This window comes from Miscanthus floridulus, chromosome 1, assembly GCF_019320115.1.
Source record: "Miscanthus floridulus cultivar M001 chromosome 1, ASM1932011v1, whole genome shotgun sequence".
Lineage (NCBI taxonomy): Eukaryota > Viridiplantae > Streptophyta > Magnoliopsida > Poales > Poaceae > Miscanthus > Miscanthus floridulus.
The window spans coordinates 54488074-54500773 of record NC_089580.1 but is presented as its reverse complement, the minus strand read 5'-3'; the positions used below and the strand labels follow the sequence as shown (position 1 = coordinate 54500773).

Genomic DNA, 12700 nt, shown 5'->3' with positions numbered 1-12700 from the left:
AGGGATGGGAATTGTATTTTTGATGGTAGGATTGGTTGTTTTCCACTTGTTCGTTATGAACCGGCTATGAGAGGTAACGAGAGAACCGGTCGTGTCCGTGGAGACTTGGTTATGAAGCCCATTACATCGATCACAAGAGAAGTGATTAGAGAGTTCATGATCAACCAAGTGTTGCCAGCCATTAGAGCCAAATGGCCAAGAGAAGATGTGGGCAGACCAATCTTCATCCAACAGGATAATGCACCCTCTCATTTGAAGTTGGATGATCCCTATTTTTGTGAGGCTGCTAAGATAGGTGGATTTGATATTCGGCTAACTTGTCAACCACCAAACTCTCCGGATTTCAACATTCTAGACTTGGGCTTTTTTCGAGCTATACAAGCAATTCAATATAAGAAGAATGCAAAAACAATGGAGGATCTAGTTCTAGCCGTGCAACAGGTAATTTGATCAAATTGTTCACACATGTTTCAATGTTTTTTTAACAACAAATTTGCTCATTCATTCATTTCTTGCACAATTTTTTTGTAGGCATTTTTGGAGTACTCGCCACGGCTTGCAAACCAAATGTTTGTAACACTACAAGGTGTCTTCATAGAAGCTATGAAAGTGAAAGGTTGCAACAAATTAAAGATACCTCACACGAACAAAGAAACATTAGAAAGAGAGGATCGGTTGCCATCTTGTATCCCTTGTGATCCATCATTGCTACATGAAGCCGAGGCTACTCTTGCTGCATGAAAAAATTATAATGATGCTTGTTAGCTTTTGTGTAGTAGAGACATCATCCTTTCTTGTAATGCCGATTGTTGCATGAACTAAATTTGTAATGCTGCATGAACTAAATCATCCTTTCTAAGTTATCTTACCGATGCTTTGGCGTCGTCCTTTGTCGGCAGCAAGCCCTTGTAGTGCTCCATGAAAAGCTCGCAGTCCACGTTGATGTGGCCGAGCATGGCATCGATGGAGTAGTCCGCGTGGACGAGACCGCAGCGAGGGCATGGGTAGAACCGCGAGTGCGCACGGTTCCACGCTTCGCGGTCCTCATGGACGAGATGGCAGCGACCGCAAACGAAAGCGCCCGGTGACAAGTACTCCGGCACCATCTCGATAGAGTCCGGCACGATGTCGACGGGGTCCGCAACCATCTTGACGGAGTCCGGCACCACCAGCAGCGCCTCGACGGAGTCCTGCGCGATCACGGAGTCCTGCGCGACGACGGACTCCAGTCCTTCGACGGACTGTAGCGGGTCGACGGAGTCCAGTGCCTCAAAGACGTCCTCGGTGGTGACCTCCTGAGAGTCCAGCCCGACATCCACCGCGGCGATCTCCTCCGACTCCGGCCAGACGTCGTTCACGGCAAGCAGCACCCGCGCGCCGCCAGGCTCCATGGCGAGCGTGCTGATGGCGAGTGTGCTGTGGGTGAGGTGGATTCGTGTGGTTTCGTCTGTCGGCGTCGCCACGGCTTTCGCGGGTATCTGCAAACCGAATGCTTGTTAGCTTTTGTGTAGTAGAGACATCCAGTCATTTGGAATCGCTTGGACTCGTCCATGCGGCCGGCGCGAGTTCGTGTCGATTAATGGAGGTGGTTTCGTCGGTCGGCGTCGCCACGGCTTTCGCGGGTATCTGCAAACCGAATGCTTGTTAGCTTTTGTGTAGTAGAGACATCCAGTCGTTTGGAATCGCTTGGACTCGTCCATGCGGCTGGCGCGAGTTCGTGTCGATTAATGGAGGCCAGTCCAAGAGTCCCGAAGGGGCGTGCATGCGGACCAGCGGCGCGCGTGGGAGGCGAGTCGAGGAGACGCGAGGGAGGCGCGTGCGGACGTGCGGCCGGGCGGCGCCGCGTGGCCCCAGGGGCAATCGCGTCCAAAACAGGCTTCGTAGACGCGGACGACATCCTTTGCCGCGAACGCGCTCGGCTTCAGAACAACTGCTTATTAGGATACGGAGGGAGTATACAAACATACCTGGTGGAGCCCTTTGCATTGAGCCGTGGGCCGCCCCGCTCGCCCTGCCCCAGGGCCGAGCCTGGGAACTAGAATGACCTGCTGTTGGTGCAAGCGGCTAGGAAGTAAGGCGTGGTGGCATTTTTTAATGCAAGCATGTGGGCCCCACTCTTCCAATAGTTGAGTGTTGATTGCTTTTCCTGCTAGGAAGTAAGGTGTGGTGTCATTTTTTAATGCAAGCATGTGGGCCCCACTATTTCAATAGTTGAGTGTTGGATTGTTTTTTTATTAGGTACAGCTTTGGACGCACTACGACCCACACGTTCCACACTGACACTACACGTATACTGATCGTACACGTGCAAATAAGTGATTGGAAGACTTTTTGGTCTACAGTACGCGGAAAATACGCAGTATCACCGAACGCGCACGTGTACCTTGATTTTTCTGCAAAATCTAGAAAATAGGTACGACACCAGGATTAGCGTCCCACTGGACCACAGGGCTGTACGCGTTAAGTATTGATTGCTGATTAGGGATGCAATACGCGCTGCTTAGGGGTTTGGCTCATGCGGAGCCTTCGAGAACGAGCGAAGCGTCACGAAGATGATTACAAAGAGTCTGTACCGATGGAAAACTCGGAAGACTGGCGTCAGCCGGACACGGGAGTACGGGACCTTCTGACAAATACCAAAATGCTCAAGAATATACCCAGTATTTTATAAGAAGAGGTAAAATAAGAAAATCACTTGTTGGAGCAATGAATCCCCTGATATAGTTGGTAACTGCTCTCGGCAGTCGATAGTGAAATGATGTGTACGTAATGCCACATTAAGCCGTTTTCCAAACTATATGCGCACATAAACACTACAGCACGCTCGCTCTCTTGGTGTAAAAAGTAGATGATTAAGACAAGTGCCCTGTTCGTTTAGCTGATAAGCTATGGCTAAAAGTATTATTGCCTGATTCGTTATAAGAGAAAAATACTGTTCGTTGACTAAAAAAAATACTGCTTATAAACCAAATGAACAAGACGTAGATCCATTTAGATTGTCTTTACTACGTACAAATTATTTTTACTACGTTTGTAGACATAGTTTATATCTAAATTCATAACAAAAGTGACTTATCTAAAAAACCAAAAAAGTCTTATAGTTTAGAATAGGAGTAATTATTAGTAAAAATATTAGTTGAATATAATTTGGAACAGAGAGGATAATTGTTAGTAAAACATTAGTTGAGGGTCCAAACATGGATCCAAACAGGCTCAAAGAAAGGAAATATGTCAGGTGTCAAAAGTGCCGCTCATCATAAAGAGAACAGCGATGCCATCGAAATTCTACCTGCCGTTTCAATCAATAGATAAAATGGTACAAATGCAAATAAAGTAACCAATTCAAACTGTTCTTTCTGTTAGACAATTAATAAAAATATAGACAAGTTACTTGTACAGGGAGATTAATATATATAATGCCCCAAAAAATTGGGCCTTTAGCACCGGGGTACTCTTATATCATATAGCCATGGCGCTAAGATGACAAAATACCTCTCGAAGCCATGCTCAAATATCACAGTTCGCTCTGCGACAAACATAATTCTAGGAAAATTTGGTCTTTCAGGATTTCTCAGCATAACATGCCAAAAACTTCTAACGAATAGAGTTGTATTGCGCTGATACACGCTTGGGAGGAAGTTTCCGCAGGACGAATAGTACAAGGGCAGAGGGCAGTATCTCTGTCAACTACAAAGGAAAATACTGCATCAAAAAGAAAAACTGCAAAGGAAAATAAGTGTATAAGAATACATTTCATGGTACTTACCATGTAGTAGAAGAAATCCAAAACTGGATGATCCAAAACCTCAAGAGATAGATCGGGATCAAATGATGAAAATGCCACCTGCCATCACATCAAAGCATGATTTAAGCTTATGAACTGGTGATACAAGTAAAAACCTGAATATATTGAAGATAGAACACACACATAGGCATGTTACAAGACCTGGAGTAGTCAATACTCAATAATACTCTCTCTGTTCCAAATTATAGCAGTGGTGGATCCATGTATCCGCCCTGGGGCCACCTGGCTCCACAGGTTTTGCCAAAATACATTAAACCCCTACATATTATTGGCAATTATATATGCCAATTGTGTAACGCTTGTGTTAATTGACTTAAAATTTACAAGTTTGGCCACATAGGTTTTGAATCCTGGATCTGCCACTAGATTACTTTAGTTTTGTCAAGTCAAACTTAACTTTGACCGAGTCAAATACATCAACATCTACAAGTTCAAATAAGTGCACATAAAAGACATATTTCATAGAGAAGTTAATGAAACCATTAGCCAAACCTAAAATATCTGACCTACTTTCCAAAAAACTTCAGCCTAATAAAGTATGGTATGCGAGTTTTGATACAAATTGATATCTGGACTGCAAAAGCAGGAAGAAAAAAAAGAATTACTCATGTCCTAGTTTCTGAACCAACTATTAGTCCACGATCTGTGCACTCCAACATCACCCTGAACCAGTTGTCCAGTTCACAGGGTTGTAGTCAAATGCTGCTGCTAGTAGCTGTTCATATTGTGCCAGGGGCAAACCCTGCACCTGCAAGCTACTGAGCAAGGCCACAAAGCAATAGCGATGATCAAACATTTGAGTTCATCATCACTATCATGTTAGGCTTTTGGTACTTAGACTCTTAAGTTATGTTGTAAATAGTTGTATCTACTTTTAGGGTGTTAAGTAACAAATGTGCCCATTCAACATAGAATTTTTAATATCTATTGTTCTTGAAAATGGACAATCTGTAGGGTTGTACACCTGATCTTTAGTCCCACGTCAATGACAAAGCAAGCATTATTCTTGAAAGAACTTCGCAAAATAAATATTTAAGACTTGAGTCAATAAGAACTAAATACTTACCACAATGGATCTTATCAAGAAGCAGGTAAAGCAAATTGCTGTCACGGTCCCAACCTGACAGACAATTTTAATACATGTAAAGTTAGTCCCATTAATAGCACATGGGAATCATAAACTAGCACCAATTAGGTACAGGCATGGGAATCTTAAGCATTAAGTCAAGAGAATTTCCAGTGATATTGCATCTTGCAATTTGAGCTAATTGATGTGGAAGTTAAACAAATGCCATTTTAGACTGGTTAGTTTTGAGAGATGCCAGATGCCGCTGTGAAGTAATGGCACAGGACAAGGGCATAATTGTGCATATACAGCAAGCAAAAAGTTGTTTTGTTCGCATGCACACCATTAACAGTACAAATGGTCTGTAAGGTACTTGTTAGTGTAATAGTGACCTCAATAAGCTTCTTTCTCCGCCCCTTTGATTCAATTGGAAAGTGTCTCAGCATGACAAATAACCTAGACAAATGAGAACAGAAATACATTCAAAATGAACTCATCAAAAACAGTAGAATATGCACACAAAAAAAGCTACCTTCCACCATAAATTAAGAATCCTAGAAGAGCTATAAATGAGACAGCTGAAAATCAATAAAGGAAAAACATTAGTGAGCTAAAAGGTGGTAAACTAAACAGATACTCCCTCCGGTCCATTTTATCTGGCACAAGTTAGAATGACACGGTCTCCTAAATTACACTTTGACCATTCATTTGCTTTATATTATATTATTTATGCTTATAAACCTATAATCATTGGATAGTATAATTCCTTACAAATCTAATCATATAAAGTTTGTATTATAATAGTTAAAAATTATTAGCCTAATTATTGGTCAAAGTTTTTAAAGTTTGAATCTTGATATGCGTTTGTGCCAGATAAAATGGACTAGAGGGAGTAATTTCTCTAGCAACGGTGACAAAAGAAAGTACCTGATATGAATACTTTGCTCACAAGCTCCACGAGAGGATTGTCATTTATTCCAAGGTATACCCAAATACAAACCTACAAACATCTATTAGATACATACATAGAATATAGTTGTTTATTACAGATACCAGAGAACAATTGGGCAATGTATTTTACAGTTGGGGTTAATTAAACAAAGCACCCTAATATCAGATGACAATAGAATCAATAAACCAGGTAAAAACCAACCTGAATTACATATATGACACTATTAACTGCAATGTATATAGTCCTTAGCTTGTCAGTGGGAAGATGCTTAGCCTGGCATAGACATACAAATTAACATATATAAGTTCACGAGTGTATGAGCTGAATTTGTAGATGGAAAAGAAAAAATGCTAAAAGCAAAAAGATATTGGTAAGACCTGATGGTATATCTCTGCCCAGAATAGCACAAGCAATGTGTAGGTCGAGAAAAACAAGAGACCAGGAAGATCTAACAGTACTAAAGTATACACCTGTTGAAACAGAAAGGTTTAGTTGAATAATCAACTACATGACTGACTGGAAGAACAAAATAGGAGGGGAAAAATGCACTGAGCAGTCCATAAGAAAGCTATGGATTTGGGACTACAAACACAAATCTCTTGTAAAACAACAATCCAGATACTACAAATATATACTGAAGAAAGAAAAGGCCTCCATAACATTTAGATGAATCTTCTTTGACACATGGTTCTTACTTTTCTTTGAAGAAGGAACACATATGCATGAAATCCAAATATAATAGAACGAACTGCAAGAGGCAACCCATAGTTATTAAAAATAGAATGCAATGGTGATAGAAGATAAAACATTAGGACCGCACATTACCTCCGTTCACAATGAAATTCATGAGATGAAAAACCTTTTGTGTGGTCCAACCAATTTCTGGCACCCGCAACTGAATTCTGATTAATTGAATCTGCAAATCTGAATGAAGTGAGTACTTAACGGATATTCATTTCACTATCATTTGAAGTTCAAATTGATGACCGCACATGTTTCAGAATAATGTTATAAATCTGCTAGGCACAACACAAATATGGTTAATGTAGCATGCAATATTTCCAACTTCAAACATTGCTATACGTAAAAGCAGTTCATTATCCGACAGGAAACTCAAAATTTAAAGGCATACAAAGTTTAGTGAAACTAGCATCGAAAAACAAATATAGTTGTTGGAATACAGTAAGAGCAGAATTGCATTGCACTCTTAGCATGAATAGAATCCTTTCAAATAGCATTGAATACATGATTCTTTTCTTGAATCCACATGAGATCTGTGTATCATTACATTAAGAGAGGAGAAGGGCCAAAATAGCTTGGTCAGCGACCAAACATGACCTCACGAACAACAGTGACCAAACGACACCTTATACAACCAATCACACAGAATAAACACATTATCCCATGAATACCTTATAAGACAGTTCGACCTGTCCAGCAAACCAAATAAAAACTAAAAAGGAAGAAGGATATTAGGAAGAAAATGTCATGATAGAAGGAAGAAAATATCATTAGTGACTACTAAAACTTTCAGAGGGCACAGTAAGAGGATCCAGAGTATTGGTCCTTTCCAAAATACTTTTTTTTAAATGTAGCAAGACCTAACTGAGTAGGTTAGAGAGTAAAAGACTGGTTCTGCCATTTTTTTAAGTAGAAGGATAGAAGGAAGAAAATGACCAGGTAAGCAAGACCGAATGTTATTACATAGTGATTTTGTCTTCTTAGGTATTCCTTACCCTCTACATGGCCATAACCTTAGGATTTACTTCTCTATTCAGGAGGACTGTTGCAAAATGTTCATGTCTATATTTTGGCTAGTGTTTTATTCAGAGAACTTCTGTCAAAGAAATGAACTATCCTACATCATACCAATGCCAACTTATGCACCATATAAACAATTTTCAACATTCTTATCCTACCAGAGGGATTGTGGTGGAAAAGGAGGAAAAAAAAGTTTCTAATCTAAGAAGTGTGCACAACAACCATTAAGCAAGGATGTTGGAAAAGAATGGAGGCAAACTGTAAACACCTTAGCAGTAAAGATGGAAATGCTTCATGTTTGTAGCGCTCAAAAGCATAACACCATGAGAAAGATAGTTGCAGTAATGATGGTAAAATTAAAGTGATAGCACTAGATGGAAGTAGATTGATGTTTGTAGTGACAATCAATACTTGTATTAATTTTCTTTGGCAAAGCCACAACTCACAAGCAATTCATCCACAAGGAATTCATCCCCAACACTAAACGTTGACAAAAGCAGCTTGATGGACAACTTCAAGTGATAGAATCGATGATGGAGCAATTGATTACAGCTAATTGGTGGATTCCATGGATAATCAAGTGTTTGTTTAACGTATACTATGCCTTCCTTCTGCAAGGATGATTCTTAAGAGTATAAACAGAAAGATTGCCCTCAATTATGGTAGATGTAGAACAACACTATGTTGTTTTGAGAGACAAAATGGTATTAATCTTCAATCTGTGTATGAAAGATGGCTGTTGAGAATGGTTACTCGTGACTGATACAGCCTGACATGCAGCTGCTGGTCTGTACCTCCTGTAGAGCCATATAGTACAACTTGTCTGCGTCTGTCAGGATTATAGATTATTCCGGCACATACTCGGCCAGCTATAGAAAGATTGCCGTGATTACTGCTATGGTGAATGAATCTCGATCCATAATTTGTGGACAATTCAGAAACCTTATGCATAGGAAATCCTATCTATGTAGATAGTGTTTTCGTTATCCTCACAATGATACTTGTGAACAGGGTGACCGTGTGAATAGATGCCATAATGGCAACAGCACTCATTTCCGGAGGGAAATCAGAGGATTCCGCTATAACAACTAAACACACCTCTCTATAGCCACAGTTTCACCTGACACATATATACAATTTCATCCAGCCACAATACCAAAAATGGATGGAGACGTTTGGGGACAGCAACGGGGACAATCCTGACGCTCAAGGACAAAACACAAAAGATTCGTAATTTACCACGCGTCCCTACCGCACACCGGAGTTCCATTCAGATCGAGGGGCCAAATCACCCGCAAAACCGGATGGGAGGGTGATTAGCGCGATTGAGCGGAGATGGTGATAGGGTTAGAGTGGGGGTTCGAACAAGGTCCAGCCGGCGGGCGTACCAGGGCGACAGCGGACACGAGGGCGTAGGCGGCGGAGAGGGAGAAGAAGGCTCCGTCCTGACACGCCGGCGAGTCGTTCACCTCCTCCCACCAGCCCCGCAGCGCCAGCGCGGCCCCTCCCGCCGCGGCCGCGGCCGACGCCACCTCCGGCGGTGACAGCGCCGCTAGGCGCGAGGAGACTAGCTTCCTCATCTCTTCCTCTCTTTCTCTCTCCTCTGAGTGCGGAGCTCTTCCGCGAGAGAAGAGATCAACAGGAGACAGAGATGGCCAGATGGGGGAGCGGGCGGCGGCGGTGTTCTCGAAGGGGGGCCAGCCCAACCCAACCAACTTTCCTCGTGTCCGTTGCGAACTTGTGCGATCGGCGGGGCAGGAGGACACGGATAAGACTGTCTCCAACAAGTGAGTCCTAAGTACGACGCCTATTTCAGAGGGTCACGCACCCATAAACTCGTCCTCTCCAACAGCTACCGTGGGAGTCTGCACTCGGCCGCGCCGCAGCCATCTCCGTCAACGAGGGAGCTCCAGCCATCTCTGTCAGCTCCGGCCATCTCCGTCGTTGTCCATCTCCCTTGGCTCCGGCCACCACCCGCTGCGGCTCCGGCCAAGATCCGCGTCCTTTGCCGCGGTGTAGGGGCACGGACGCGGCGGACGCAGCCCAGATCCCGTGCGGGCGTGGTGGAGCAGAAGAGATGCGGCCAAGATCCGGTGCGGGCACGACGGAGGGCAAGGGGCGGACGGGTGCAAGTGGACGGGCAGGTGGCAACGGGCGCGGTGGAGAGGTAGCATCTCCCTGAGCTCCGGCGACCGGATCCAGTGGTCCCAGGGCCGGATCCGCGTGGCGCTCGGGCGGGCCGCGCCTGGGCGGGCGCTGGGCGACACCCATGGCGGCGGCGGCGGCTCCGGCCCAGTTCGACGCCGGATCTGCAAGGGGCGCCGGTTGCGGGGCTCTTCCTCTTCCTTGCGCTCGGCGGTAATGGCGGCATTCGGAGCAGCGGGCCGGCGGGGCGCGCCCTCGCGCAAGCCGCGTGGGGCTTTGCAGGGCCGCCTGCTGTGGCTGCGGTGGCGCCGGCCAGTGCCCGTGCAAGTGCCCCGGCCAGTGCTCCTTCCTTCCTCCTCTGCTTCCTCCTTTCCTCCTCGACCTTGGCAGTGGCGGCGATTTGCATAGGCAAGAGAGAGGAGATGCTTTTTTGCGTAGCGATTCAGCTGATAGCCAAAATGCGTCGTGGGTTTGGGTCCTCCGTTGGACGGTGTTTTGGGTAGGCAAAGGCATTGTGAGTGACCCATTTTGGGTATAGGTTCGCTTATTGGAGTCAGTCTAAGGTTGGCTCACGGTCCCTTCTGGCCCACAATGTCAATAACAGATTTGCCGTCCACTCTTTGAGCGGAAGAGATGCAACGAGAGTGGGCAAATTCCAAATGTCCCACTAATAAAAGACGCTCATTCCAAATTATAAGTTGTTTTAATTTTTTTTATATTTATTTTGCTATACATCTAAATATAAGATGTATAGCAAAATAAATATAAAAAACCAAAGTAACTTATAATTTAGAACGGAAGAAATATTACTAAAAAATAAAAAATAGTGTACTGCCCTCTCCAATCCAAAAAAAAGATGCACTTATACATTTGGTCAAAGTGAAATTATTTTAAGTCGAACTGAGTTTATAAAAAAAATATTATCAACGTGTGTGACTCTAAATAAATATACTATAAAAATGTATTTCATGATAAATATAATGACAATTATTTATTAATATGATAAATATTAGTGTCTTTTTTGGATGAAGAAAGTACTTATATGTGAGTGCCCGTGCTTTGCAACAGGGGTACGTTCATCCATACATGAGTGGTGATGTTTAGATGATGCTATCAAGAATTTTGTCAATACGAGTGAAAGTGATGTTAATGATTTATCAATATGATCCGAGCCGAATAAGTATTTCGAGGATAAGAGAGGATTTTTTATATCTATACGGATATAGATAATTCAAATCCAATTTTATATGGAAAATCCAATGCATATGAATTATCATATAATTGACTCTGGATTATCTAAAGCTTTTAGGCCTTATTTGGATGCACATGTTTTTATCTTAATTTATATGTGTTGAAGTGGATTAGAGTGAAATTGAATTAAGTTCTATTCCAATCCACTCCAGCTCATATGGATTGAAGTGGATATACATGCACCAAACAAGGCCTTAATAAGATAATAAATTGACTCCAAAGAGCTCAACAGCACAACGTCACAATGTACGGGCCGTTCGACGGGTGTGAAATTCAGCTGGAATTCACTGTTCATGGCTGAAAATACTATTCACTCTCTCACAAATTTCTTCAGATTCATCCAGATTCTCCAAATTCCTCCAAGCGAACAGGGCCGTAGTTTAATCTGAGCTAGTCTTGCCCACGTAAGGCTCAAATTTGAAAAGGAAAATGGTGTTCTTACCCCTGTCCAATAAGCTAATTGTGATTCTGCCCTTCCTTTTTCAACTTTGTGTTTTTACTCCTGTTATTTTGAACTTAAAGGTCCATTTGCCCCTGCTTCTGACGTCCGTCAGATGGACATGGATTAAACGAATTAAAAAAATTCTAAATCTGAAAAACAAAGGCCAAATGACCATAGTGCCCCTTATCCTTATCTCATCCCAAACAAAGGCCACGACTCCAGGTTCGGGCACAGGGAGGGGCTGCCTCCCGGTCGCGGGGCCAAGGTGCGGGCGCGGCCTTCCTCTAGGCGCGAGGAGGAAGAGGGGCCCGCCCGCGCTGGGCAGCGGCGGCGGCGCCCTGCCGTGGCTCACCGGCGACGTCCGCCTGCAGGTCCCGGCGTCCGCCCGCAGGTCTCGGCGGCGCTCGGCCGCGGATCGTCTTCTTCCTCTGGGCGCCCGGCTTCGTGCTTGCAGGGGCGGGCGAGTAGCTCCGGTGCCTGGCTGCGGCTCCTGACGGCACCGCAAGGATGGCCACGCTGCAGCACCACAAGGATGGCCACGCCGACGCCGCGCCGCCAATGCCGCCTCCGGAGGTATTAGCCCCCGAGGAGCATCTCGCCGCCGTCGAATCTGCCGTCGCTGCGCAGGAGGAGGAGGTCGCGATGGCTGAAGTTGATAATAAGCGGAAGCTGGAGGAGGTTAGCGCCGACGCGGAGGCGAACAGCACCGGCGAGGATGCCAAGCGCCTGCGCGTGGACGGCGAGCCCAACGCCGCCACAGGACGCGCACAGGGTGTTTGATGGAATGCCTGCTCGTGATGTTGTCAGCTGGAACGCCATGGTGTCTGGGTACGTGTTGGCTGATATGTGGGGCGAGGCGTTTGACCTGCTGCAGTGGGTTCCTGGGGCGAACATTGTCACATGGAATGCGGTTGCGGCAGGAAATTTGAAGGCGGGGAACGACGGCGAGGTGATGAGGTTGGTGTCGCAGATGAGGAGTTGCCATGGTCCGAGGCTAGATTCTGTGACTATTGCGATTGGCCTCAGGGCATGTGCTAGGAGTGGGTATCTGAGGATTGGCGAGGAGTTGCATGCTGTGTCTATTCGTTTATGCTTTGATAGGCTTGAGCCCCTGGAGAGTTCATTGATCACAATGTACTCTAGATGCCAGATGATGAGCTTTGCATAAATAATTTTGAATATTTATCAATATTAAATTTGAGTTCAAATAATTGCAAGTTGTGCCAAATATGTTTGACCAAATTTAATCAATTGCCAGCATACAATAAAAAAATCTAA

At 44.4% G+C, this 12700-nt stretch overlaps 1 protein-coding gene across 1 annotated transcript; it reads right to left on the bottom strand.

The window, feature by feature from the left end:
• Positions 1 to 3329: 3329 nt before the first annotated feature.
• Positions 3330 to 9358, bottom strand: LOC136520907 (tobamovirus multiplication protein 1-like). The gene is made up of 11 exons (XM_066514618.1): positions 8973 to 9358; positions 6649 to 6739; positions 6519 to 6571; positions 6201 to 6293; positions 6025 to 6096; positions 5799 to 5871; positions 5404 to 5449; positions 5264 to 5327; positions 4872 to 4925; positions 3767 to 3844; positions 3330 to 3687 (listed from the first exon to the last, which is right to left on the bottom strand). Exons 1-11 carry the CDS (start codon positions 9162 to 9164, stop codon positions 3595 to 3597), a joined length of 909 nt encoding a protein of 302 aa, XP_066370715.1. The 5' UTR covers positions 9165 to 9358; the 3' UTR covers positions 3330 to 3594.
• Between the last annotated feature and the right edge of the window lie 3342 nt (positions 9359 to 12700).

Bases quoted from the DNA above. Each gene is read 5' to 3' on its own strand.
- LOC136520907 (XM_066514618.1), bottom strand. From the start codon at position 9,164: ATGAGGAAGCTAGTCTCCTCGCGCCTAGCGGCGCTGTCACCGCCGGAG. The intron at 6,572-6,648 runs GTAATGTGCGGT...TGCCTCTTGCAG, and splicing joins GAATTTCATTGTGAACGGAG to TTCGTTCTATTATATTTGGA. The intron at 3,845-4,871 runs GTAAGTATTTAG...ATGTGATGGCAG, and splicing joins TCTTGATAAGATCCATTGTG to GTGGCATTTTCATCATTTGA.